Source organism: Xiphias gladius, chromosome 5, assembly GCF_016859285.1.
Source record: "Xiphias gladius isolate SHS-SW01 ecotype Sanya breed wild chromosome 5, ASM1685928v1, whole genome shotgun sequence".
Lineage (NCBI taxonomy): Eukaryota > Metazoa > Chordata > Actinopteri > Istiophoriformes > Xiphiidae > Xiphias > Xiphias gladius.
Window position 1 is genome coordinate 13,612,927 of NC_053404.1, and position 25,787 is coordinate 13,638,713.

General features: G+C 42.9%; 3 protein-coding genes across 4 annotated transcripts; 1 reads left to right on the forward strand and 2 right to left on the reverse strand.

The window, feature by feature from the left end:
* Positions 1-293: 293 nt before the first annotated feature.
* LOC120790090 (basic helix-loop-helix domain-containing protein USF3) lies at positions 294-9,582 on the reverse strand. Its single transcript, XM_040127373.1, has 7 exons — positions 9,472-9,582; positions 8,793-8,914; positions 8,650-8,681; positions 8,440-8,522; positions 8,230-8,326; positions 3,041-8,064; positions 294-2,683 (listed from the first exon to the last, which is right to left on the reverse strand). The coding sequence occupies exons 2-7, from the start codon at positions 8,834-8,836 to the stop codon at positions 866-868; spliced, it is 7,098 nt and encodes a 2,365-aa protein (XP_039983307.1). The 5' UTR covers positions 8,837-8,914; positions 9,472-9,582; the 3' UTR covers positions 294-865.
* Positions 9,583-9,834: 252 nt separating this feature from the next.
* Positions 9,835-14,298, reverse strand: naa50 (N-alpha-acetyltransferase 50, NatE catalytic subunit). Of its 2 annotated transcripts, none has more exons than XM_040126516.1 (5): positions 14,067-14,298; positions 12,351-12,484; positions 11,716-11,835; positions 11,560-11,626; positions 9,835-11,315 (listed from the first exon to the last, which is right to left on the reverse strand). In XM_040126516.1, the coding sequence occupies exons 1-5, from the start codon at positions 14,072-14,074 to the stop codon at positions 11,138-11,140; spliced, it is 507 nt and encodes a 168-aa protein (XP_039982450.1). In that variant the 5' UTR covers positions 14,075-14,298; the 3' UTR covers positions 9,835-11,137. The 2 variants fall into 2 exon arrangements, with proteins under 2 accessions (XP_039982450.1, XP_039982449.1); XM_040126515.1 differs by having other exon boundaries at positions 12,351-12,487.
* Positions 14,299-15,652: 1,354 nt separating this feature from the next.
* Positions 15,653-25,603, forward strand: atp6v1ab (ATPase H+ transporting V1 subunit Ab). The gene is made up of 15 exons (XM_040126514.1): positions 15,653-15,845; positions 18,090-18,193; positions 18,604-18,732; positions 19,914-20,128; positions 20,227-20,364; positions 20,534-20,685; positions 20,816-20,978; positions 21,057-21,165; positions 21,354-21,476; positions 22,425-22,539; positions 22,654-22,717; positions 22,822-23,025; positions 23,256-23,350; positions 23,577-23,748; positions 24,858-25,603. Exons 2-15 carry the CDS (start codon positions 18,112-18,114, stop codon positions 24,948-24,950), a joined length of 1,854 nt encoding a protein of 617 aa, XP_039982448.1. The 5' UTR covers positions 15,653-15,845; positions 18,090-18,111; the 3' UTR covers positions 24,951-25,603.
* The last annotated feature ends 184 nt before the right edge of the window (positions 25,604-25,787 follow it).

The following is a 25,787-nucleotide window of genomic DNA, read 5'->3' on the forward strand; positions in this document are numbered from 1 at the left end:
ACAGTTGTGTGGCAGCGTATTGCACATAAATCTGTAGCCATCCTTGATACATGTTTTTATAGTGAAAAATAAATTAGTGTGATTTCCTTCTACATCTGTGGCAACTTAATTTAAAATCCACTCTTGCTGGAGTAATGACACCACTCAATTTTTTATTGTTTCTCCCAATTTGGGAGTTTACAACACTGTCAGAGCTAGGAAAAAGTTAGTTACTGATTTCAAGTGCCTCCTAGTGGAGTGTGAGTATATTAGGAAACACACGGACAATTCTCCAGTTGGCAGCAAATACAAAGGTCTTCTTATAAACTTTATTAATCAATTTTCATATTTACAAATACATACATAATTAACAATTTGATATGAAACACTTATTTACAAAATAGCTCTTGGAAAAAACAGATTCTGTACAATACAACCTGATATAAGTTAGTAAATTACATTGGTAGGTAACTGTGCAGTAGGTTTCTTTATGAGCCAGAATACACTGAATTCAAGTTCTAAACCTAGATTTGATTTTGTTTTACTACCAAACAGTCAGTTTAACCAACACTTCAAACAGAGAGCGTTAAAGGACCATGTCCCAGTAAAATCAAAATGATTTCTGAAATATTACAAATTATATCTAACATCATACATACTAACGCCAAACGGAACATACTTAGTTTGAAATTTTTTGAGCATGTAAACAACAAATAACACCAACAGATGGGCTTGATGTGTCATATCAACCTGGAAAAGGTTCATCTGGTGCTTCACCACCACTTTCTAGATTTGCTGATAATTTAAAAGAACAATACATCTCAAACAGAAAATTAAACTCTTTACTCCAGCACACCAGTTCATTATTATGCAGCAGGCGCTCTCCTCACACAGCAGAGCTCCCATCATGGCCCAGAATGTGGCTGATGTTGTGGGCAGGACGATTGGGCTGCTTGCTCGAGTCAGCAGATGAGGTGTTGGAGAGAGACAGCAACGGAGACATAGGCATGGCCGAGCCGTCAGTGGGCATGCCAGTGGCAATCTCGGGGAACAGAGAGGTGAGGCTGAAGTTGGATATGTGAGGGGTTATTCCAGACGAGTTGGCAATGGGCATTGGGGGCATATCTGGGAGCAAAGGGAAGCTGGCCTGGCCAAAACCCACAGGGCGAGGTGGGGAAAGGATAGAGCCAAAGCGGTTATTTAGTGGAGGAGCGCTGCCTTTGTCGGCACTTGGGCTGGTAAACATTTGGTTGGGAAAGTACTGAAGGGTGACATCACTGGGAAGGCTGGGGTGGGCTGCTGGAGAATAGGAAGGATAGAAGGAGGGTAAAGTGTTCTGGGGCTCTACAGGCAGAAGGGAAGGTGTACGGGAGGCATTGGGCTGGCTGACTGGAGGGATGAATGTGGAGTTAGCATTAATGGGAGGTGGAGGATTCATCCCTCCCTCAGGAATAAAGGGGAAACCAAAGTTCTGTGTTATGTGTTGGTCAGGAACCAGGTTGTTCTCGCTAGGAACCTGAGCACTATCTGCCATAAAGCGAACTATAGCGCTGCGCCGCGCCTCTCCTCCAGACTGTGGTCGGCTCAGCAGCACCCCTCCTCCAGAGGGCAGAGAGAGATGGCCTTCAGGCTCAAAGGGGTTACTTGGTCTCAGAGCGCCTGATCGAGGCCGGTCACCAGGTCGCAGCTTGGTGGGCTGAGTATCCCGGGTGATGTGGCGAGAGTGCTGGCTAACAGCAGTGGGTGGTCTGGAGGGGGCCGAGGACCGGCCTGGCTCAGAACTGCTGTGTGGTGTTGGAGGGTGGGGGAGACCTGTTCGCACACCTGGGCCTCCATGCATGTTACTGCTGACCTGAGAAATATGGCCCTTGTTGCCCTCTCCAAGCCGCATAGCTGGAGCCTTCTGCGTCTGGGGCACACTGGGACTGGAGGCCTTGGCTTGTATTTCTCCTGAAGAGCTTCCTGGCACACAGCTGTACTCCATACTGACTGGAGGACAGCACTGCCCTGCTCGCTGGTGGTTGCTCTGCTCAGGAAGGTGGGGGGAAAGGAGGCTTTGCATGAAACTCTGGTGACAACCTTCCTGATCCCGGGGCAGTGCTGGTCCTACCTGTACTCCTTGTGAGCCAGGATGAGCTCCACTGTAGCTACCACGGTTCCTGCCATCTGCTGGAGGGCCAACATTCATCCTGAACCCTCCCTGCTGCTGCCCCTGAGGGCCCCTCTGAGATGGAGGCACTGACTTAGGTGCCATGTCACTCCCACGAGACACCTGAGCTTCAAAGCCGCTTAGTTGATGTGCTACTCCTCCTCCACCCATGGCCTTGAAGGGCGGACACTCTGAGACCCGCTGAACATCAGTGGACCCTGGATGATCCGAAGAGAGGCGGGTCTGTGGGTTGTGTGCAATGTTAGCCTTCCCTCGTGATGTGTCCAGATAACCACGGAGGTCTGGCTGCTCCTGTGTGGCACTGTGACCAGACTGAAGGTGAAGACCCATGCGTTGCTGCTGTTCACCACTAGTGGAGCTTTTACCAATGAGCGCCTCCGCAGAGTAATTGGAAACACGGTGGCGTTCCTGGCGTGATGGAGCGCAGGCCAGGTCAGAGGACCTGGACACAGGATTGCTGGGAGGAGAGATGAGCTGCTGCTCCAGTGTCCTAGAGCTCATCATCCTCTGCATAGCGTTATGATCCTGACCAGGCTGAGGGAGAGAAAATATAAATATCATCAATCTGCACTTTTACCTGGGTTACTGTAAAACAATGACAGCAATAAGGCCAGATATTGTGTTAAAAAAATTAAGTCAGTTGAAGCCATTGACAGCGAATATCTGAAATGGTTTAAAATGTAAAGGAAAATTAACTGATTATAAAATTTGTAATTGATGATCTTTCTATTGATTAGCTGGTTCCACAATCACTTGTTTGTCAGCGCTAAAAATGCCAGTTAAATAAAAAGATACAAAGACAAGATCAACCCAAATACCACAGGAGACAATATACTCTGTTTCCAGTTTTACTAAATCATGGCATCTTACTCTCCACCATGTGACACCAACCTTAAGGTGCTCCTGCTGAGCCAGGTGGTTGCTGTGGTGGGCCCTGGATCCTGCTGCCGGGCCTTCACAGCTCTTATCCTGGTGTCTAAAGTGCTGTTGCTGCTGGATCTGCTGATGTAGATGCTGCTGGTGTCTGGAGTGGGAGCTCTGCTGCTGCTGTAACTGCTGCTGCTGCTGTTGGTGTTGCTGATGCTGCGTTTGGGGCTGCTGTTGATGTGTCTGCTGTTGGTGTTGTTGGGGATGAGACTGTTGGTGTTGTGTGTGCTGTTGATGCTGTTGCGATTGTTGGTGTGACTGTTGTGGATGCTGCTGCGACTGTTGCTGTTGTGTGTGCTGTTGATGCTGTGTCTGTTGTTGTTGATGTGAGTGCTGCTGTTGCTGCTGAACTCCAGACTTTTCCAGGTGATGCTGCTTCTGTTGCAGCCCAGCAGGTGAACCAGTTTGACTGCCTCTGATAAGTCCCCGCTTCTTCTGGACATGCTGCTGCTGTTCTTGTTGCTGCTGCTGCTGCTGCTGCTGCTGCTGCTGAAGTGCCCTCTGGTGTAGTGAGTGGCGCTGCGCAGGGTCAGGTTGTGTCAAGTGGTGTTGCAAATGATACAGATGGTGTCTCTGTTGCTCTTGCTGCTGCTGTTTCACGTAAAGGTTCCCTCCCAGATGCTGAACAGGCTGGGTTGCAGCATGCTGTGGATGACCCTGGGGCACATGAAGCACCCCTGGCTGGTTCTGCTCAGGGGGCCCTTGAGGAGGGCAGTGGCCATCTGTGGGCCGAACTACTGGGCTCATGAAAGAGTTTGTGGAGAAGAGGGGCCCTCCATTTTCTGAATTAATCCTAGTCATGACAGCTGAGGAGGTGGGCAGCAGTTGTCCCACCATCATCTGGCTGTGATCTGGTGCTTTCACATCCATATGGCTAACAGGGGGAGCTGATGAAGGACAAGGCTTGGGTCGTTTTCCAGTGTTCAGCATCACCGCCTCCTGGGCCTGTCGCTTGGGGATGATCTTCACTTGTCGCTCAACCACACCAACTCCAGCGTGAGCCCTCATTAACGCATTCTTTAAAGGGGTGTAATCATTCAGCTGGGCTGCACCTGAGCATGGTGAGAGGGCGTTGTTTGAAGGTTGGGATATGTGGGCCGAGGTCCCCACAGGTGAGGGAACTGAGCCCTGCTGGCCAGCCAGACTCGGAGAGCTAGGGTAGGGCTGCTGACTAGAGCTGGGTCTTATCAGGTTGTTGACACTGAGGCTAGCCACCGTCCCACTCTGGGATGAGCTCTGAGACTGGACCTGGGGGAGGGACTGAGACTGGGAGTATGAGATGTTTTGTGGAGGTCTGCTTCCATTGGGCCCACTGACAGCCCCTTCCCCAACTTGTCCTCTGACAGACACCTGGACAGCAGGTTTAACCGTTACTGTATCCATTGGCTTAGTCACTTTAGCCTGCTGTCCAGTTGAACCCCTTTCTTTACTCGAAGAGACTGGAGGGGTTTTTTGGGGCTCCCATGCAGCAGTGGTAGGGTTCGTTGAAGCAGTGTTGTCCCCAGAGCAGCCTCCACTCCTCCTCCCAGGGCTGTCCTGTTCTAGCATGACCAAGGCTAGCATCTCTGCCTGCTCAGACGTGAATGTTAATGCTCCAAAGGAGCCAGACGACGCACTAATACTGTGGCCTTGAGGAAGCATGGATGCCACAGAGAAGCCCCGACCTCCCCCAGCCCCTGCAGACATGGGAGAATCTGTCTGTCTGCTAGATGTCATAGGGTGCTCCAAAGTTTGAACATCAAGGTTAGTGTACACCTGTTGGGACAGGCCAAAGTCCTTTCTAGAGGGAGTGTCAGAAGTGGCTGCCACCAAGCCCTCTTTCTCTGCTGCTATAGAGTGTCTCTCTTCCTGAGTCTCCTTGTCTCTTCTAGAGGCCTGGGGTGGTTTGATTTCAGTGGAATGGCAGGGAGAGGGGTTGGACATGTTTATCTCAGTCTGCTGTGTTGGAGCTCTACTGGTACTAACCCTTTTCCTAAATTCCGAACTTGTTGAAGGGGCTGTAACAGAGCTCTGGGCTGCAGAAAAAGTTGGTGCAGGTGATGAGAGTGCCACAGTTATGGACACAGAGGATGAAGTGATTGGCTGAGACTGTGGTTTATTACAGGGAAGAGGACCTTGGGTATTAGATCCCTGGGGACAGCATACTGACATTGGTTTGCTGGCTTGATTTAAAGATACCGGTGCAGTTGTTGTGATACTGCTGGTGCAGGTTTGAGTCAAAGACTCAGTAGAAACAGTGGTGGAAGCGTACCCATTCTCAGTGGCACCCGCGGAACTGACCAAAGATCTGCTCTGTCTAGTAACACCAGTGGTGGCAGCTGACTTACTTTGTGCTGTGGTAGTTGTTGTACTAGTGGCTGTTGGTTGTTTAACCTCTGGAACTGAGACTTTGGTTACTGTTGAGTTGTTGCCAGAAACTACAGCTGGTTTACTCTCAATGACCAGAGCTGCACTAACTGATGGCTTCACTGATGTGGCACTGACAGTTGTTAATGTAGTTGACATACCACCACTGTTTGTATGACTGAATATAGCATCACTCTGAGATGCGCTGACAGAACTTTTGCTCTGTGGATGGGACTGACCAAATATAGCTGTCTCACTAGATGAACTACAGATAATAATTTTTTTTGTGTTTTGTGTAGAAGCGACATTTCCTATAGCTTCACTGCTCTCTGTAATTGTGACAGCTGTGGTACAAGTGGGAGGAACGTCTGTGATTTTTACAGTTGAGGTCTGTAAAACTTGAGATACTGTAACTTGAACTGCGTGACTCTCTCCTGCAACAGCCATTGGCTTGGCTGAAACCGCAACAGTAGGCTGCACCTGACTGAACTCTTTTTTCATGACAGTTTTAGTCCTTTTAGCTGTTGCTCTTTTTATATTCAAAGTTGTGCGAAGCTTCTTTCCTGAGGGCTTAGAGGCATTAACCACCAGCCCTGATGTGACTTGGTTCAAACAAGGGACCTGTAGCTGCCGGACAGGTAGAGCAAGTGTGGTTCCAGAGACGGGCGCTGGAGCAGAAGGCTGCTGCTGCTGCTGCTGCTTCTGCTGGACTACTGATAAAGGAGCAGCTGGAAGCTGACCATTGTTCTGGCTTGAAATGGTAAGTGGAAGGCCCTGAGATATGCTCTGGTTGAGACTGCTGAGGGCTCCTAAACTGTTGAGGGCCACATTGGTAGTTGGTTCCTCAGTGGTGGTGGGCTGGACCAGCTGGAGTGTACTCTGGCCACCCTGGGAGCTTAATTTTTCAGAGGTCTTCATTGGCTGCAAGGCAAACACCTGGCCATTCACAGTGATAGTCTGTGGGGTTGGAGGACCTGGTTGAGAAGAGGATGCCTGGGTGACCTGGAGGGCGTGGTTCATTTGAGGATGAACAGGGCGTGGAAGGATGTGTACCAGCTGCTTCCCCCCAACACTCTGTAAGGAAGTGGCAGACGTTGAACTGCTGGTTGTGGATATTTGAGTGGACACAGCAGGTACTGCAGCGGGCACAGCAGCTGGCAACATGCCAACCTGAGGATTCTGAGGGGCAGGTGCAGCCTGATTGGGTGCCTGGATGATTACAATATGCTGACAGGCTGTTTGATTGGGTATTTCCTCCCTTACAACCGACTGGGTTGGGCAAGAACTTGTCTGTTGAAGAATGACCAAACTAGGATTGTTAGTTTTCTGTGGTGCCGTTACACCTGAGGCTGCTGCTCCAGTTGGGTTGACCTGCAGCACCTGCATGGTCTGAAGAAGGGGAAGCATGGTTGCCTGTGGCTGGGGCACCAGGGCTGGCTGAGGGAGGGGCTGAGGCTGTGGGATAAGGGCTGTTGGAGGATTCGGAAGCAATGATGCTGGTTGAAGTACAGCAGGCTGGGGCTGCGACACAACGGCATGGTGGGCCACCACAGCTGGCTGAGGTATTATGGCTGATTGGGGGAGAACAGCACACTGAGGCTGGGGGGCTAGGACAGGCTGAGGCTGTGCCTGGTTTATGATTGCTGGCTGTAGCTGGGGTGGTCTCTGAAAGTGCTGCGCTTGAATATGGGCTGTAATGGGTGTCTGTTGTACAGGGACATTTGGTTGCATCTGTATTTGAATGGGCTGAACAGATGGTTTGTTGCCCATTGGACACAGAGTCACCTGCTGGACAGCCTGGGCGGTGTTGCTGACCTCTGGGGTGGGGAGACTCTGACAGACTGGCTGTACCGTGTTCCCTGCCATCTGGAGTGTTGTCCAGGTAGTCTGTGTGCTGCCTGCTGCCCCTGCCCTAAGAAGGGCTTGGCTGTTAGGGATAGCAGTGTAACTTACAGTTCTGATGGCAGTGTCCTCAGTGACCCAAGAGCAAACCTCTGAGGCTGCTGCTCTGGTTACAGTTTGTGTAAATGTGGGGAGAGTGGAAGCAGGCAGAGCTGAGCTTTCAGTGTGGAGTGGTGACGCTGAAGTAGCTGCTATTGTGAGGTTCTGGGCAGGGGGGGCAGGTTGAGGTTGCTGGGGCAGGGCTGTGGTGGCTGCAGGGATCTGGAGGGTAATGTAAGACACAGAGGGTGGCAGGGTGGGGGCTGCAGCCGGTGTCTCGACCACACACTGCTCTACCACTCTCAGGCCTGGCGTTGATTGGGTGGGTGTGACGTTCGACCCAGGGAGAAGAGCAGGGCTGGAAGAAGAGGTATTGACTTGCAGCAGGGCTCCATTAACTCTTAACCTGCCACTAACCTCAGATGGTGGCTGAAGAATTAATGTTTCTGAAGGCTGTTTCCCTGGGCTAGTCTCCTTCCCAGCTGGACACATCACATTGCCATTGGAATAGACGATGATCCCCTTTGGGAATTGGTGAGTAGGGGTCACCTTTGCCACCTTGGCACAGCGCTGTTTGCCCTTCCAGTGAATAGTGGGATCTTCTAGTAGGTTAATGTCATGGGCTTTGAGGAGCTCAATGTAGTGAGCACTCTCCTTCCTGAGCTCCTCCAACTGACGCCGCAGCCGACGGATCTCCTCCGCTGCATAGAGGCCAAGCAGGCATAATCAATCAATTATGTACTTTATCATCCTTTTATGATTTTCAAGCACACATACTGTATAATCAGACTTTCAACACTTCAAGCATAATTAAACTATAAGAAAATCAAAAAGTATGCCTGAGGTTTACAATTGTTAAGCTTCACCTTGGACTTTATCTCCTCCCTCCAGCAGCATTATATCATTTTGTTTCTTCAGTTCAGTGATGTAGCGAAAAGCCTGGTCCAAGATCATGTTCTTACTCTACAGATAAGGGGGTGAAGATTTGATGTTAAAACAAGCCATGTAACAGTTAACTGGCCTATACACAACATGTTGCTGATAAGGAGAAACAAAAGCATCAGCTTGTCTCTTACCTGTTTAAGTGCCTGGGAACAGGGCAGAAGATTACCAATGCGGTTAATCCCAGCATTAATCTTCTCTTTTCTGTGTCTCTCAACTAATTAAAGAAGAGGATAAACTTTAATGGACAGTCACGTTTAAAATGTTCCCCAGTTATGGAAATACATCACCTAAACCTAGCTGCAAGGTTTGAACAGAAAGATGGACTAGAGATATTATTGTACCTGCATTGTGAGATTCTTTGTTTTTCTTCTTTCTGCAAAAAAATTAAATGAATTCACGTATTTATTACATGTTATTAGATCTGCCTTTACTGATAATTTGGGTTGAAACAACAATATAGAGTAGATATGGCAAAAATCCTTACTTGGGTTTACGACCAGGTGTCTGAGTTTCAGTCATCTCTGGCATCCTGACCTAACAGTTGCCTGTATAAGGTATCAGTCAAGACATTTAACACCTGGACCTTAAATCCCTTCCGTGTCCGTCCTGCAATGAAAACATAAAGCATCCGGACCGGATGAAGTATGAATTATAAAAAAAGCATGATGACACCAGCCATTTGAATACCATCATGAAACATCACTTAGATGCAATTAGCCAGCAGCTATATTATCATATGATTTGATACAATAGTAGATGTGAGACAGTCAAAAGACCTTGTTAAGGTACAGAGCTTGTACTACTACAACTACTAGATGCTAATAAGATGGTGAAGATTGACCTATCTTTACAGCTAACCTAAACTCATTTACCTGCATATTACAGCATAATTACAATGTTTAACGAATTGCAACAGTTCTGGTGTGACTTCTGGTTTACATTGTCGACGGTACGCGATGTTCAAATTTTTATCCCGTCATCAGCAAGAACCAGCAAGAAACTAGCAATCTGAGCAATTACCTTTTCAGCTAGCTTTCTGTTAGCTAGCTGGCTAATAACTAGCTTTGCCTACCGTTACCGACATAATTATTAAGCAAATTAATGACGCATTTTTTTTGTGTTCCTGCTGATAAAAAGCTGCTAATGGTGGGTAGTACACTAACCTCTAACCTCGGCATTCTGAAGACTGTTTGCCTCTGCGATAACTTTGAGTTTGGATGCTAACTGTTAGCTAGCAAAGCATTCCACTCAACTCATCTCTCAAAACAATCTAGGTACACCTAACTTGGTGCGGACAGAGGAGGGCTTTGGGGAAGTGACAGCCAATAGCATTTCAGATGTGGAAGGTTTCAGCCAATCACGACGTGTAAAAGGGAATCAAGGGATGAGTTTACAACGAACGCACCCAGACATCTTTCTATGCAGTAAATGTTTTTAAATGGTTTTTTCAACCATATTTCTCTGTCTGTAACATATAATTCGCTATGTACATGGAAAAGAATTAGACAATTAGACACTAATTTACTGCAAATAGTAATTCCTTTATTTAGACGTTAAAAAGTCTTACAATATAGAGCTCCAGAAAAGATAAAATTCTTCAAAGAAAGGAAAAACATGCTTATACTACAGTGGAGAGGACACAACTCTCCTTGCATGCAGAGGGGTCAGAGCTTCCTCTGGGTAATACACCTTTTAAGAGACCATACCAAAACTTCCAAACTATCGTCTTAAAAAACCTATTGAAGGTGTGTGTAACAACAGAAATTGACTGAGGAAAGAAGTTTGAGAAGATCATTTCTGCAAGGTGGCTACATAAGGTGCCAAATGTGTTAAAGGTAAGATGTCTCAAAACACTTCCATGTGTTTGGAGATGCACATCCTCACACACCTTCATTATACCACTGAAAATAATGCCCAAATCCAATCCCAAACAGCCAATCTGTTGTTATCAGACACCCCTCAAAACACATTGTAGAGTACCTTTCTCAGAAACACATTCAATACAATGATATTTTGTTTTTTTCTCTCATTCCTTAAATGTTTTCACTTTTAGTAGTAAACCCAGGAGAACCTCTGAACCATTTGCCTTCTTGATGTAAAAAATAAAAACAAACATTTGAAGGGGAATTATATTAACAGGCTGGAACATGAAGTTATTCAGAAATTATATGTGGTGACCACGTCTTCCCACCACCTCAAAACCGTTCAGCCTTCGTTGCGCCCGCACTGAGGGGATACATTTCTGCTTTTCCCCTCTGGACATGACATATCAACAAACAGATCAGACTCATTTCCCATGAATCCCAGGGTTCAGGTGGTGAGGGGAAAGAGCTGTGACTGTTCCATGCAACAACTCAAAGCATCACTCCAAGCTGACCAGCTGGGATTTTGTGTGTCAGTGATGGTCTTTCCAAACACTTTTACCACTTCAAACCAACTGTTTTCTTTTGCTCAACTGTATAGATATGTCCCCATTAGCTTCAATAACCGCATAAAAACAACTCAAACACAAACAGTATGATTTGCAAACACCACACCCTCTCCTTCCGCCAAGTCTAAAACTGTCTGAAGTTGGCAACCTTGTCAATAGGAGCACTTGTGGATACTGAGCTTTTTTGTCATTTTCAATTATCTGTATGAGGAAAGGGGAGCAATAAAATATGCAAAACTCGACTTTGCAAAGTAAATGCAGCAATTTTTGTAATTTAAATTTGTTTTCTCTTTTTAGCGTCCTTTGAAGAAAGTGTTGAATGTGTCGACCCTGGGGCATTTGTCACAGTTCTGTTTCTGTGGAGATGGGCACATCTGTGCTCTTTCCATGATGTACCCCTATTCTGCCTTCTGAAGCTCTCCAGTGGGGGCTGCACATGGGCTGCGCAGGCTCTTCTGCAACACATGGGCATCTGCAGGTTCTATCCTCTTGTAGTAATTCTTTTTTGTTTCGATGATCTCAAAGCCAAACTTCTGGTAAAAGTCAATGGCTGACTCATTGCTGATCTGCACATGACTGCGGTGAGGAAAAAAAGAAGTTTAGTAATTGGTAGAACATTAGACCTGGTCAAAAAGTAGAAATTAACAACAGAATATATTGATTTATGTTTACACTAGGGCTGAAAGAATCAATTTGATCAGTATCAGTAAAAATGATCTAATTAACCTGCCCTGAAAATACTGTGCGTTTTAACTGCAGCTGTAGTTTACTTAATACAAAAATCAATAAAATCTCAAACTTTCTGCAATTAAACACTCACAGGTAAATGTTGTCAAAAGTGCCATCCTTCTCACAGATGTTTAGCACATGATTCAGCATCTTTGTACCTGAAAAAGAGACAAATGCAAAGTTGGGGAAAAAAAGACAAGATCACAAAGTGCACTACAGTGTATTCTAAAGTTTCGGAGCTCCTTACCAATTCCAAGTCTACGGTAGGGTGCTAGACAGCCAAGTGTCATGATGTACAGTCTCTTCTGGTTCTGAGAGTGGTCCACTCTGCAGCACACAGCACCCACTGCAATATCATTGAAGTATGCTGCAAGACAAAGAAGTGGTAACACTGAAACACCACCAACAGACAGGGAACCGTAATGCCTTATAACCTAAAAAGTAATGAAATCTGGACTGCATAGTGCAAGGAGATTTGAGGATTTGTTGAAAGTGAAAAAATCTGCCTTACTGTATGAGTAACCCTGACAATATTGTGAAAGAGGTGAACATTTTTAACAGTATTGACTTGGCCTCCTCATACTGTATTCTTTCATGACATAATAGGAAATAATAATAGGACACATAATGATCAGTGGACCAATGTGTGCATAATGCCTTTTTCAGCACAATATGCGGAAACCAAGCAGTTATGTAAGAATACTTTTCATTCATGTGGTTGTTAAATCCTCTACATTGCACCAAGGATTGAATCCTGTCAGTGTATTTTTGCACCTCCTCTACTCCATTTCTTTTGCTAATATCCACTCTCATCATAAAAAGCATATTTTTCTATATGCAATCTTACAAAAGGTTGTGAGCCACATAAGTGATGTCTCTTACCTAGTTTTGCAAGCTCTCCCACTTCCAGTACATCTTTGTAAAACTTGTCGTTGTAGCTGACAGGGAAGATGACCTGGTTCAGGCGTTTCAGCTGCTTAATGTTGTGGGGTGTAACATCCCCCAGCTCGATCCGGCTACTGGAACAAGAGCAAAACGGTCAAATAGCTGACAGTGGCTACACCATTATGTTCAGAAGTCTTTGATTCAAAATGCACTAAAGAGTAACTGTAAAGAAGTGAAAATGACAATAGGATGGCACAGTGACTTGATAAATTCAAGATCTAGCACTGCTGAGTACTTGAAATCTTTTTTTCCCAACCCACCCACTTGATACAATTGCTTTATTTTAATAGAGATTAATTGTAGAGAGCCAATTAACCAACACCAAATCAACTATTTTGATAACTGATTAATCTCAAGGCCATTTTTCATGCTAAACTGTTGAAAATTTCTGAGTTGCAGCTTCTTAATTGTGAGGATTTGACACATTTCTTTGTCTTTTGTGATAGCAAACCGAAAATGTTTGGGCTTTAGGAAACTGTGATGGGTATCTTTCACCATTTTCAATTAGTTACAAAAATGATTGGAAGATTAACTGATTATTAAAATTATGATTAGTGGTATCCGCAATTACTCCCCTAAATATGATCAAATTACAGGCAATCCAGAGTCGGTGGAGGCTCTGCTTTTGCCCCAGAGATGGCATCCTACAACAGTGGGATGTCATGTAGTATTTCCCAGTGCCAGACACATTCTACCTCTGATCGGATTTTCTAAACAACAAGCAAACCTAAAGCTAATGATTGAATTCTTGAATTTTATTGACTAATAAAATGGATACTGCACTAGTTAAAATCATGAGTTACATTTTCTACTGTAAAGAACTTTGATTTGTGCCTTAGTAAGTGACCCAAACACAACAGTCCCTTTTGCCTGGTTGAGAGGTTCATTGTGGTATTTTTAGGACGAATACGCATCCAAAAACAGCTGTTGGTCACGTGTGTTGTTCATTAGGATGTACAGCGCCAGCATCCCTCCACGCTTCAGACGGTTAAGTCTGTAAAATCCTACCTGAATAACTAGTACAGTACAGCGTTTATCGTCCTTATGTCATTAGAGAATCGAGACTTTAGCTAAAAATGTGTTGGTCAAGACGTGGAGCATTACTCCTAGTGCGTTACGTTGACAGATCCAGTTACACTGAGCAAGATGCCACAAACTCCTAAATTGATGTCGGGTTTAAACGTCAACACAACTGACACAAACTTCACCAACATACGGTGACTGTTCAGCGACTTGTCTAATAACTTAGTTAATTGATCTGGCTGCGTTCCCTTAGCTGAAGTTTAGCCGGGCAGCTGTCGACTTTAACGAGAACACACAAATTATCTGAGATCCAGGGTTTGTCTATTTAGCTTAGCTAAACTGGGTTTACTGACTCAGCTTCCCAGTAGCAGCTAGCCAGTTAGCTTTGCTTGGTCGCGACCTAAACGAACCAATTAGCGGCTTAATTTAACGAGAACATCCATGACAGAACCGCTACGGTAACGGTGCTGTCGTTTGTATTTTTTGTCCTACACCTTAAATAAAAGCAGCTTAGCAAGCTAGCTAGCTAGGCTCCCCGTCACCTCCCCGCCTCCTCTTGTAGAAAAAAAAGACATGAAAAACTTTACTCGTGCTAAGCTACTTATTCGTGACTCAAACGCGTACACTCACCCTTTCATTGTAAACAGATATTATCCCTTATTTTCGATTAGCCTGAAGTTTACCGTTGTTTGGGGTAAAAAGGAAGAATTTTGACAGAGTTAGGGTCAGGGATGCCTCCCGTTTTACCCTCCACATGTAGCTCGTTACGATGGTTGTAGTTAGCTTAGCCGCAGCACTCCTTCCACGACTGTGTGGAGACTGTCAACCCTGACCCCCGCATGCGCACAAGCACTGCTGCGTCTTTTCAAACTTTTTGACCTGGATTTAGTCTTTCAGGGCCACAGAGTAATTTTATTTTTAAGTGGTTCAAATATCTGACAAATTTGCTATTAATCAAATTATATAGACCCAAATGATATGTAGTAAACCTGGAGCTTTTGGGGTCCCGGTTGGTCTGGGGCCTCTAGGCAGTTGCCTGCGTTGCCCAGGTGGTATTCCATCTTTGGGTTAGTTATGTTTAGTTACATTACAGATCCTTATAAAATAATAATAAAAGATCTCCCAATCATAGTGAACGAGGCAGGATTTTTTCAAAACCTGAGAGTAAGCGCAGCCTGTGAGTCCCTACTCAGGGTACATACATTCCTTAAAGAATGTATGTGGTAGGTATGTATGTATGTTACAACTACTACTTTCATTTTTGAAAAAATCTATGTTGCTTTGCGATATGTTTTATGCCTGAAAATAAAAGGCGAATGCTTTTTGATACCCCGTCACACAAACAAAATTAAAAAACATAAACCAAGCCTTTCATAAATATCTAGAGGCCACTTTAAAGAGCTATCAGTAAATGAAATTCTTGGATATAGAACATTTATTTCGGTTAACGTCGACATTTAGATTATATTTTAAGAGAGAGACACTTATATGGAGTAAATATTTAATAACAGCAATTTGTGATATTACCCCCATTTGGCTCAAACGTTGCTGCAAAGATATTGACCACATGACAGACAACATGGCCTAGATGATCCTTTACTTTGTCAGACAGTAATTTCAGTACAGCCCGCCAGCAGCACCACATTAACCTGGGGTAAAAAATTAGGTGCTTGCCCCTGCTCTATATGTAGCCACACTGAGTTGATGAAATGCAAAATACTTTAGAAATATAATATGAATGGAAATATGAAAAATATTAAAGGCTATTTTCTATAGGACGAGGCGTGACGAATAGGTAAAAATGCCACCTGCATATGCTGCGACTCGGCATATAATAATCATATAGTGGAACGTACAATTTCTACAAATTCATAGTCACAAACATTTGCAGAGCTATTAATATGGTCTGACATGGTCCTGGGTGAAGTTTTTTATTTTTTATTTTCTATCTCCTGGCTGTCATCGTCATTCTTTTACTAACTTTCCTATAATTTCTTACAATAGAACAACCTTTGTAGTTTTGTAGATTTTAGATTAGAGTTATAATAAAGCTTTCAAGAAGAGAGCAATATGGGACGTGAACGTTCAAACTAATTAAAAATATGCATCGAAAGACCACAAAACGCATTTTGGTCCAGTACTTCAGTGGCCTTTCCTCTGTTGGCACATTATTAAGGCTTGCTGCAGACGAATACTGGTCTAGAGCGATCTATCACCAATGTTCATCACCAGAAGATCTTTGCGGTAATCCCGGGGCGGATCCAAAATGGCGGCAGTTGCAGGGCCCCAGCAGTAAAACCGAGCGGCGAGTGAATGAAGTCAGCTGATCTCGGTCTGCTGTCACGCATCGCAGCACCCATCGTTTCTCTCTCGAGGCAAGACCGTAGACCACCACTTTACAATCATACGGTAAGTACTATATTTTTGTTCAGCTGTGTTCCGGTATCTCGATATTATAAACTGAGGTTTGCTTTGTTATGTGTTGATAATGAAATCATTTAATTATCCCGTTGCGCCAGAACGCTACAGCCAGCAATATTCAGGCCGGGGGACCAGTCTTGCTATCGTTTTCATAATACCGAATAACCTACGGAGCTAGCTAAAGTTTTTACTGTTAAGTGCGACTGAGTTGAAATTACAGACATGTTTATTTATGATTTATGGGATTCTCGACTCTCCTTGATGTGTCAGGAGCGCTAGCTGAGGCACAGTTTCGAGGAAAGCTGTCAAACAGACGACCCTGCATTGAGATCATTTTCCAAGCAGTGGCACAGAGCCCTGCTCATCATATACTATATACGGGGTACCAAGTCATACCTAGGTCATTGAATCTCTACGACTAGAATGTATTTTTGTATTAAAAACGGTACAATTAAGACGAGTTTCATGCGATCAACTACTCGTATTCAAGGAATCTGCAATTGACGTCAGTGTGTCAGGATGTTTTGCGTCGTCATCTCACTTACATGCGAAATTTCTGAGACTATTGCTGCACAGACATCAAGTATCTACATGTACATTCCTCTTCTTAGTGTTAACCCCACTGTCTTTTTGCCCAAATATGAAATTATGATCGTAAAGGAAGACAAATCCTGTCTTCAATCCTAAATTGCAGATAATACACCTACAGCCCACTTGTCTTTGCCAGATTACCAATCTATATTGCCCTTCTTTCAATTTGAATTTTACATTGGATGACAGCGTAAGATCATACGAACCTTTTTCCTTACTATCCTATATCACAAATTAGCAAGCAAAGCAGTTAAGGTCAATAGTAATAATTAAGGACAGAGTTATTTTTAGTAAGCCCCATGCCCATTTTCTGTGGAGGATGGTAGTCAGGGGGGAGAATTTCTCCAGTGTTTCCACAGAGAGTCAGAATTTGTACTTCCCAGTTTTGCACCATGCTAGTTTTCCACTTCCTTAAAGAGAGTCACACAGTGAGGCCAGCTAGTCATGTGCCAGGACCATATGATCACATCATATGTCTGTTTTCTTTGTCCATAATTAATTTTATCTGGATGTAAGGATAAGTGTTGTATTGTTCTAGCCAGAATTATTACATGAAAATTTGCCCTTTACTGCATAAAAAAAAACAAAGAAACAAACAAAAAAAAGATATTGCAATATTCCTTTCACAAAAGGCTTTAGAAAAGGTGTGTATGTAATTCTAGTTCTATTTGTGGGGTATCAAGCAGGTAGGAGAGTTCTCTGTGATCCTAAATAAATCAATCATTAGAACAATAGGCCTTATCTTCCCCCTATATGCTGCTCTTTGGAGGCTCTTTAAAAAACAAAAGGTACACATTGATACCTTAATTGTTCAAGCATATCGGTAAATATTCAAGGTGTACTCATTTTGTTGTTGAGTTGAAAGACACATAATTACAAATCGAAAGCAAGTTTTTAAAAAAAATGTATGTTCCAGAGGAACAGAGGGGAAGCCTTTTTTAGGTGCAATTCATGTAATTACTGCATTGACCTGTTGGTGGAGCTGCCGTATTCCTGCACAGATGGGTTACGCAGCCTAGCGTAAACATGAAGGTCTGTACATCAGTGGGAAGGACAAGAAAAGGGCATAGATGTCGTGTATGTATGATATGATTTTCAGATAGAGACTGAGAAATTAGGGAAGCAAAAACTGAGTAATATGAATGTGTTGGCTTGATCTCCTGTGGCTGATGCATACAGTGTTATTGCAGATAAGACTGCACTCTAATGTTTTAACAGCGTCTGCTCTCTCTGGTGATGGGTTTATGTCACGATTGATGACAGCTTGGGTTTGTGTTCGGCATTAAATGTGACAGAAAAATATGAATAACGAGAGAAAAATTAGAATCCTGAATGCAAAGATGCACCCATGGGAGAGTTGTACAGTTGTACAGTTGGAGACAGCACGCTGTGTTTGTATACATGTATTGTCTGTGCATATGTGCATTAATGATTTTTCAATAATATATTTCACTTCAAATCAATTTTTAGATATTTTTTCCTTATAATAGTCAGAAAATCAACACTGTTTTTGAAAGTGACCGTAGCAGGGGAGCGGGTGGCCTCTCCCGCAATCCTCTGGTTAATTTTCTCCTTCCCATTAGTTTTCTGTGGCTTAATGTCACTCTCACATTATTCTTCTCCTCTCTGCTCTATTCACAGTTAGACTAATAAACCCGAGAAGATGGACATGTCCAAGCTGCCTAAGGTCAGGGATGAGGAGAGAGAAAGCCAGTTTGGATATGTGCATGGAGTCTCCGGACCAGGTTGGCCACCACAAACACACACATAGGCACTGTCATCTGTATTAGTCTCTTCCTCCAAATTTCATTTGTAGCACAACAGAATTATGATAAAAGCCCAAAAATCTGAAGCAGGGGAGGCCTAAACATTTGCAGCTGAAGTTTGTGAGAAGTGAAAACTAACCAATTATTAGCTGTCTTCTACATTTGCTGCAGTGCACTTACAGGTTTCGTAAAAATGAACAGTATTTTTCCTTTGAAAGGCATGACAACTTTGCATCTCTTCATGGTCAAAGATTATTTAGTTTTTGATATAGCTCACATGATAAACAGGACAAACTTTTTTTTTCCAAAAACATAAAATCTGCATCTATGTAACCAGTATTAGTTTAAATGCATTTGGTTTCATGATTATACTTTGTTTTTATTTCTAGTGGTGACAGCTACAGCCATGGCAGGAGCAGCCATGTATGAGCTGGTCCGTGTCGGCCACAGTGAGCTGGTTGGAGAGATCATCAGGTTGGAGGGAGACATGGCCACCATCCAGGTCTACGAGGAGACATGTATCCTTACTGTTGAACAATGTCCATCCTTTTGTAAGGCTGCTATTATTATTCACTCTTTCTAACAACACTCGCCAGTGTTGTTAGAAAGAGTTGGTGGAGACAGACCTCTTTATTCTGTAGGACAACTTGATTGAGTGTGTTTAAGTTATGGATGACTGTTTTTACAGTGAGTGAGTGTGAGTGAGTGTGAGTGAGTGTGAGTGAGTGTGAGTGAGTGTGAGTGAGTGAGTGTGAGTGAGTGAGTGTGAGTGTGTGTGAGTGTGTGGGTGGTGTTAAAACTGTTTTCAAGAATACAGAATGGTATACTGAAAATAACAATATTAATAATAATAAATGATAACAATAGTACGCATTTCTGAAGCTACATCATTCACTACATACAGCAGACACTAGTTTTAGCCAGCTTATTCGGTACACCTGGCTAAAACTGTTAGATTCTAATACAGCATTCTTGCAATAAATCCTACCTTCATGAAGGTTATAACGTTCAAGTTTTGCAGAAACTGTTTTAGAGGCTGCAATTTATGTTGCTGTTAAATGGCCCTGTGTTGTTTGTAATATTGTTCTACCTCATTTTTGTCATTGAGAGTAGACTAAATATTAGAAACACCTTCCAGTGTTACACACTATAAGTCAACAGCTCCACAAACTACATCCCCAAAAATGGCCATAAAGCTGTATAACACAGTTTCATCAAAAACTGAACGCTGTATTATATTATAAATATGGCCTTTTTCTTTGATAATCAGCCTATCTGATCCTTTTTACCCTTTTGGTGGTATCCTCTTTATGGCTCAGGCAACTTACTTGTATTTCCAAACAAACCAGACCCATGATATTATGATAGGTTTTTTACATAGTGTACATAATTCAAAAAGCTAATGACTTACATAGGCAAGCCTAACTTTTTTGGTTTGTGTTTAATGGTCTCTGTTGTGTCTCTTTGTCATGTTGTATGTTATATGTCTAAAATTAAGTTTATATAAAATTATTAATAAGAAATGGAACATTTTAACCATAATGAAGATAGGATTTATTATATTAGACTGAATTAATTTGTGCCTAATAAACTGTTAACTGGGTATACAGTATGCATTCATCTCACGCAGAAATGTATATTAGAAACAGTTCTAAACTCTCAATCCAAATTTAACGGATTTTCCTGAGCCTGAGGACAGCTGGTGTGTCTGTTGGAGATCCTGTGCTGCGGACAGGGAAGCCTCTCTCTGTTGAGCTGGGTCCAGGAATCATGGGGTCCATCTTTGATGGTATCCAGCGACCCCTAAAGGACATCAATGACCTCACACAAAGTATCTACATCCCCAGAGGTGTCAACATTGGAGCCCTCAACCGAGACCTCAAGTGGGAGTTTACTCCCAGCAAGAGCCTGCGGGTATGTGTCTTTGCAGACGTCAAACCTTTTTCTTGACATGTTGGAATCATTAGGTGAATTGGATTTACAAGACATCTCTTATCCTTTATCACTGATAGGTTGGGAGTCACATCACAGGAGGAGACATCTATGGCATGGTGTACGAGAACTCCCTCATCAAGCACAAGATCATGCTGCCCCCCAAAAACAGAGGCACCGTGACCTATGTGGCTCCTGCTGGAAACTATGACGTCACCGTGAGTTCAGCACACCTCCAGCTACAGCTCTGCCTTCAAAGTGACTGTTAGATGTTGCTTTGCGTTAAAGGTGTGTGTGTGTGTGTGTGTGTGTGTGTGTGTGTGTGTGTGTGTGTGTGTGTGTGTGTGTGTGTGTGTGTGTGTGTGTGTGTGTGTGTGTGTGTGTCAGGACGTGGTGTTGGAGCTGGAGTTTGAGGGGGTGAAGGAGAAGTTCACCATGGTGCAGTTATGGCCTGTCAGACAAGTGCGGCCTGTCACAGAGAAGCTGCCCGCCAATCACCCGCTGCTAACTGGACAAAGAGTGCTGGATGCCCTTTTCCCGTGAGTCCCACATCCTCCTTTTAATCTTTTTACTCAAGACATTTTGAGAAGGTTTGCCTCATCAGCAACTTTGTTGTCCTGGAGGCTTTTTTGACTTTTTTTTTTTTTCTCTTCTCTTCTCTTCGTGAAGATGTGTGCAGGGAGGAACCACAGCCATCCCAGGAGCCTTCGGTTGTGGTAAGACGGTCATCTCCCAGTCCCTGTCCAAGTACTCCAACAGTGATGTCATCATCTACGTAGGCTGTGGGGAGCGTGGAAATGAGATGTCAGAAGTACTGCGAGACTTCCCTGAGGTGGGTAGAGATACCGGTTGCCTTTTATACTCATTAGAGTAACTTTCAGGGTAACTGACATTGTTGCCACGCCAACAGCTGACCATGGAGGTGGATGGGCAGACAGAGAGCATCATGAAGAGAACAGCGCTGGTGGCCAACACCTCCAACATGCCTGTAGCTGCCAGAGAAGCCTCCATCTACACAGGTAACTGTGAAAAGTGGGAAATACCATTTGAAAGTACTCAGAATGCCATCTTTATCCAATCACAGAACAATAAAGTGTTTAAAGTATACAACAAAAACAATCATGAATGACCTCATCACTCTCATTTTGTGATTGCTTGTAGATTAGCTGATATGAGCAGTGTGTACTAATTGAGTTTGTTTTTGCAGGAATTACACTGTCTGAGTACTTCAGAGACATGGGATACAATGTGAGCATGATGGCCGACTCCACCTCCCGTTGGGCCGAGGCTCTCAGGGAGATTTCTGGTCGTCTGGCTGAGATGCCTGCTGGTAAGTTTGGAGTCTCCTGGAGATTGTAATAAAGGTTGAAGGCAGATTCAGGCCTCTGTACTGTATTTCTCGCACTGGGTCATGAAAAATGGCAAATGCTGTTGTTTGCCAGTTTACATTTCTTCCCATGGCATCATGAGCATCAGGAGTTAAATTCAGGTCAGACATCAGATTCAAACTTCACACTGGATTACAGGAAATGGAAAAAAATAATTTTGTATAATTCCAGTATGAAGTAGTGATCAGTTTCTGCTTTATCAAAGGAAGTAGAAGTGAATCTGTGAATTTCACAACACTTACACAATCTTCTGCTCGTTCTAACAAAGAAACCCCACTCTATTCCTCCATTGACTTCTCATATCAATGTCAGAAGAAACCACTCTTTTATTTACTAAAATTATAGGAAGATCCCGTTAACTGAAGATAAATCATAATTTACAGATTTTTGTGTTTGTTGCTGACTTCTTACAGCTTAAACCTTTTAGCTAAGCCATCAAATGGCACAAAGTTGTATAAGGTGTTCTTCCAATTATAGCTGAAAGGATTAGACCAATAATTAATTATTTGATTGACCAAAAATAAATCTTTATCGATTTAATAGTTTAAGTAATTTTTTTTAATGCCAAAAATTAAATGGTTCCAGCATCTCAAATGTGAATATTTACAGTGTATTTCTAATATATGACGTCAACTCACTATTCTAAATCCTATTGCAAGTGTCAAATCTGTGCTGAAAATATGAAAACCGTCTTCTTGCTAAATGCACCACTAGTCTCCTGTATGTGTAAATTTTTAATGTTTGAATTCCCCATTAAGTGAAGCTAGTACCTCTTTGTTTTCAAATGGGAAAGCAGTATGGCGGTAGAGTGTTCAACCGTCTTACATATAGGCAGCAGAAGGGCTTTCAACTGTGTATAAAAATGTGGTATTTTTTGCATCTGCCCACAGACAGTGGTTATCCTGCCTACTTGGGTGCTCGTCTCGCCTCCTTCTATGAGCGTGCTGGCAGGGTGAAGTGTCTGGGAAACCCTGAGAGAGAGGGAAGCGTCAGTATTGTAGGAGCGTGAGTACAGCTTTATACTATCACTAGAGGGAAACATTACTCTGCACATGTTTTGTGGACTCCAACTGGTGGCCCATAACAGTTAAATGAAAATATTTGTTTTTGTTTTCTCAGCGTATCACCTCCTGGTGGTGACTTCTCTGACCCTGTTACCTCAGCCACACTTGGTATTGTACAGGTAAATTATGAAATTCCAATCCCACTGTCACTCTAAGTAAGAAGATCAGTTTTGTTGATTAAAGATGCTGTCAGTAGATATGTGACCATGCTTTCTTCTCTCAGGTGTTCTGGGGTCTGGATAAGAAGCTGGCTCAGAGGAAGCACTTCCCTTCTGTGAACTGGCTGATCAGCTACAGCAAATACACTCGGGCTCTGGATGAGTATTACGACAAGCACTTCCCTGAATTTGTGCCCCTGCGTACCAAGGCCAAGGAGATCCTGCAGGAGGAGGAGGACCTGGCTGAGATTGTGCAGCTTGTTGGAAAGGTAATTCAGCATAAAGTCAGTGGCAGCGGTTTGATCTATCGGTGAACCCTTTGATTTTAATGCAATTAGCTGCAAAGTTAGAAACATACTGCGCAAAAGATAGCACATACACTCATATTATGTATCTGGTTGTTCAAAAACCTAATTGAAGTTGTTATTTATTCATGTTTTTTCGTGAATGAATGAATTCATAAATAAAGCAGCTGCTGACCTGATCCTCACTCTAACAGGCATCGCTGGCAGAAACAGATAAAATCACCCTGGAAGTGGCCAAACTGATCAAAGACGACTTCCTGCAGCAGAACGGTTACACTCCTTATGACAGGTAACATTATACCCAATGTAGCATGTACTCACTTACGTTTTGACCTACTCTCAAATTTATATTGGAAATTTTGGTGAGAAAGTAAAAAATTAAACACTACTGTTGAGTATTTTTGTCAATATAAATCTCAATTAGTCCTAAATAGGCATAATGACTTAAAACGTGTGCCAGAATTACTGATTTGACTTCTTGATAACTACAACTGACTTTTTGCACATCTCTTCAGGTTCTGTCCCTTCTATAAGACAGTGGGCATTCTCTCCAACATGATTGCTTTCTATGACATGGCACGGCACGCGGTGGAGACCACAGCTCAGAGTGACAATAAGATCACCTGGGCCATGATCAGGGAGCACATGGGAGAAATTCTCTACAGGATCACCTCGATGAAATTCAAGGTGTGTGTGTGTGTGTGTGTGTGTGTGTGTGTGTGTGTGTGTGTGTGTGTGTGTGTGTGTGTGTGTGTGTGTGTGTGTGTGTGTGTGTGTGTGTGTGTGTGTGTGTGTGTGTGTGAATTTAGTGGTGCGCAGAATTCATAAAATAGGAAAAAACTGAAATCTGTCAGCAGTTTTATTTACATATTTTTCCACATACCCGATGATGTGTAATTTTTTTTTTTTTAACTTCTGTTTTTTATTAATTTTCTTATTTTTTATTTATGCAATCATTGTGAAGCTCTAAGATTCGAAATCAAAAGAAAAAAAGAAAATTATTTTATTTCAAGCATCCATCACTCTGCAGGAGTCCCAAAGTAAAAAGGTTGAGAACCAATGTTTAAATATTTGCTAAACTGGACATTTTTATTGCCTTTTGGCTTATTTTCATATTATATTCTTATTTTTTAATATACATGAAGTCTGACTATAAATTAAAGGAAGAGTCACTATATCTTCTAGGGAATATTTTGAGTTTCAGCAAGTTTAGTTTGCTGAAATAGACTGAGTGAATTAGGACTTGAAACAATCATAGTTAAGCGGTGGAAAGTTAATTTTATGTAGCCATCTATAAAGGAGTATATACCCTGCAATGCTTTTAACTATATCTGATGCAATAAACCCCACCCGTCAGGTTTTGTTTTTCATTTTAATCTTTGTTTAACCAGGTAAAAAGTTCTCTTTTTAAAGAGAGACCTGGTCTAGGGGGCTGCATAGAAACATTGTTACATCAATGTATATATAGACAACATAAACGGGCTTGGATGACTCATGTCACATGCTACAAAACAGTATAAGATGCATAATTAGTATGAGTTTCCAAAGCAGCAAAATAAAGTTAAAAACAAACAAACCAAAAGTAAGAAACTCTGATAATTTCAAGTTATTCTGTATATCATCCCTAGAGGAAGGTAAAGTGTATTTAAAAGCATTTTTGTCCAAGTCCCTGCTGACATGAGGAATGAATATCTGCAGAGCACAGTGAGAATGCAGGCCATAGATCTTGCACAGAGTCTGCTCAGGTATCCTGTTCTCTGTTCACATTCTAAGAATGTATTTTTGTGTCTGGGCAGGACCCAGTGAAGGATGGCGAGACTAAGATCAAGGCTGAGTACGCTCAGCTGTTGGAGGACATGCAGAACGCCTTCCGTACTTTGGAGGAATAGGCTCCCGGCTCTCACAACCTTTCCAGTTTTTATTTCTGACCCTTCCACTGTAGAATCACATTCCACCTCCTCGTATTCCCAAATCCTGTGTGCTCCCCTGTGCTCCTTTTGTTGGTGTGTTTTTTTTTTTTTTTTTTTTTTGTTTTTTTTTGGCGCGTGTGTGTGCGCAATTTCATGTGGAGGGAAAAGACAAAGATGTACTGTATTCATTATTATTTGTTGTTGCCTCATATAGGCTTGCTCTGGATCCTCCGCATTGGCGTTGATTTTGTGTGTGTGTGTGTGTGTGTGTGTGTGTCTGTGTGTGGATTTAGTGTGTGTATGAAGGACGGATCTCTTCACCCTGTTTCTTCCTTTCTCTGTTTACATGATTTCTGTGTGTGTAGCCGTGTTGTTCAGTTGATGTATTGTAATTCATTGACCATCTGTACAGAAGAGTATTGAATATAAATTTAATAAGATCAGTCTATTTATTGCCAGCATTTTGACGTGAAGCCTTTGTTGTTCTTTCTTTTTCTTTTTATGGTTGTGTTTCATGATGTGCTGTGCTGTGTACTTTGCTGTGTGAATGTATAAGAGTTGGATTCTGTCGCTTTGCTATCCAATACTTTCATCATGTTACTCCCAAAGAAATAAAACACGGGGAAAAAGAATAGTGTGTGTGTGTGTGTACGCGCACATTGACTGGTTTAACCTCATAGTTTCTGATAATGCTGTTGAACTGGTCTCTCTGCATAACACTCATACTCTGGAGTCTCCTGCACCCTACCCTTAGTTGCTTCTTTATAAAAAATAAATTCAATTATTTTAGTTAGTTGTTGTTTTTTTTTTTTAAAG

What these genes read in the sequence shown, in the direction of transcription:
- naa50 (XM_040126515.1), bottom strand. An exon ending in GGGAGAGCTTGCAAAACTAG is followed by an intron (nt 11,836 to 12,350) that starts GTAAGAGACATC and finishes TTTGTCTTGCAG; the next exon opens with CATACTTCAATGATATTGCA. An exon ending in ACTTTTGACAACATTTACCT is followed by an intron (nt 11,316 to 11,559) that starts GTGAGTGTTTAA and finishes TCCTCACCGCAG; the next exon opens with TCATGTGCAGATCAGCAATG.
- LOC120790090 (XM_040127373.1), bottom strand. Translation starts at nt 8,836, where the DNA reads ATGCCAGAGATGACTGAAACTCAGACACCTGGTCGTAAACCCAA. An exon ending in ACACCTGGTCGTAAACCCAA is followed by an intron (nt 8,682 to 8,792) that starts GTAAGGATTTTT and finishes ATTTTTTTGCAG; the next exon opens with AAAGAAGAAAAACAAAGAAT. An exon ending in CAAAGAATCTCACAATGCAG is followed by an intron (nt 8,523 to 8,649) that starts GTACAATAATAT and finishes TTCTTTAATTAG; the next exon opens with TTGAGAGACACAGAAAAGAG.
- atp6v1ab (XM_040126514.1), top strand. Translation starts at nt 18,112, where the DNA reads ATGGACATGTCCAAGCTGCCTAAGGTCAGGGATGAGGAGAGAGAAAGC. An exon ending in CTCCCAGCAAGAGCCTGCGG is followed by an intron (nt 20,129 to 20,226) that starts GTATGTGTCTTT and finishes TATCACTGATAG; the next exon opens with GTTGGGAGTCACATCACAGG. An exon ending in TACTGCGAGACTTCCCTGAG is followed by an intron (nt 20,979 to 21,056) that starts GTGGGTAGAGAT and finishes CCACGCCAACAG; the next exon opens with CTGACCATGGAGGTGGATGG.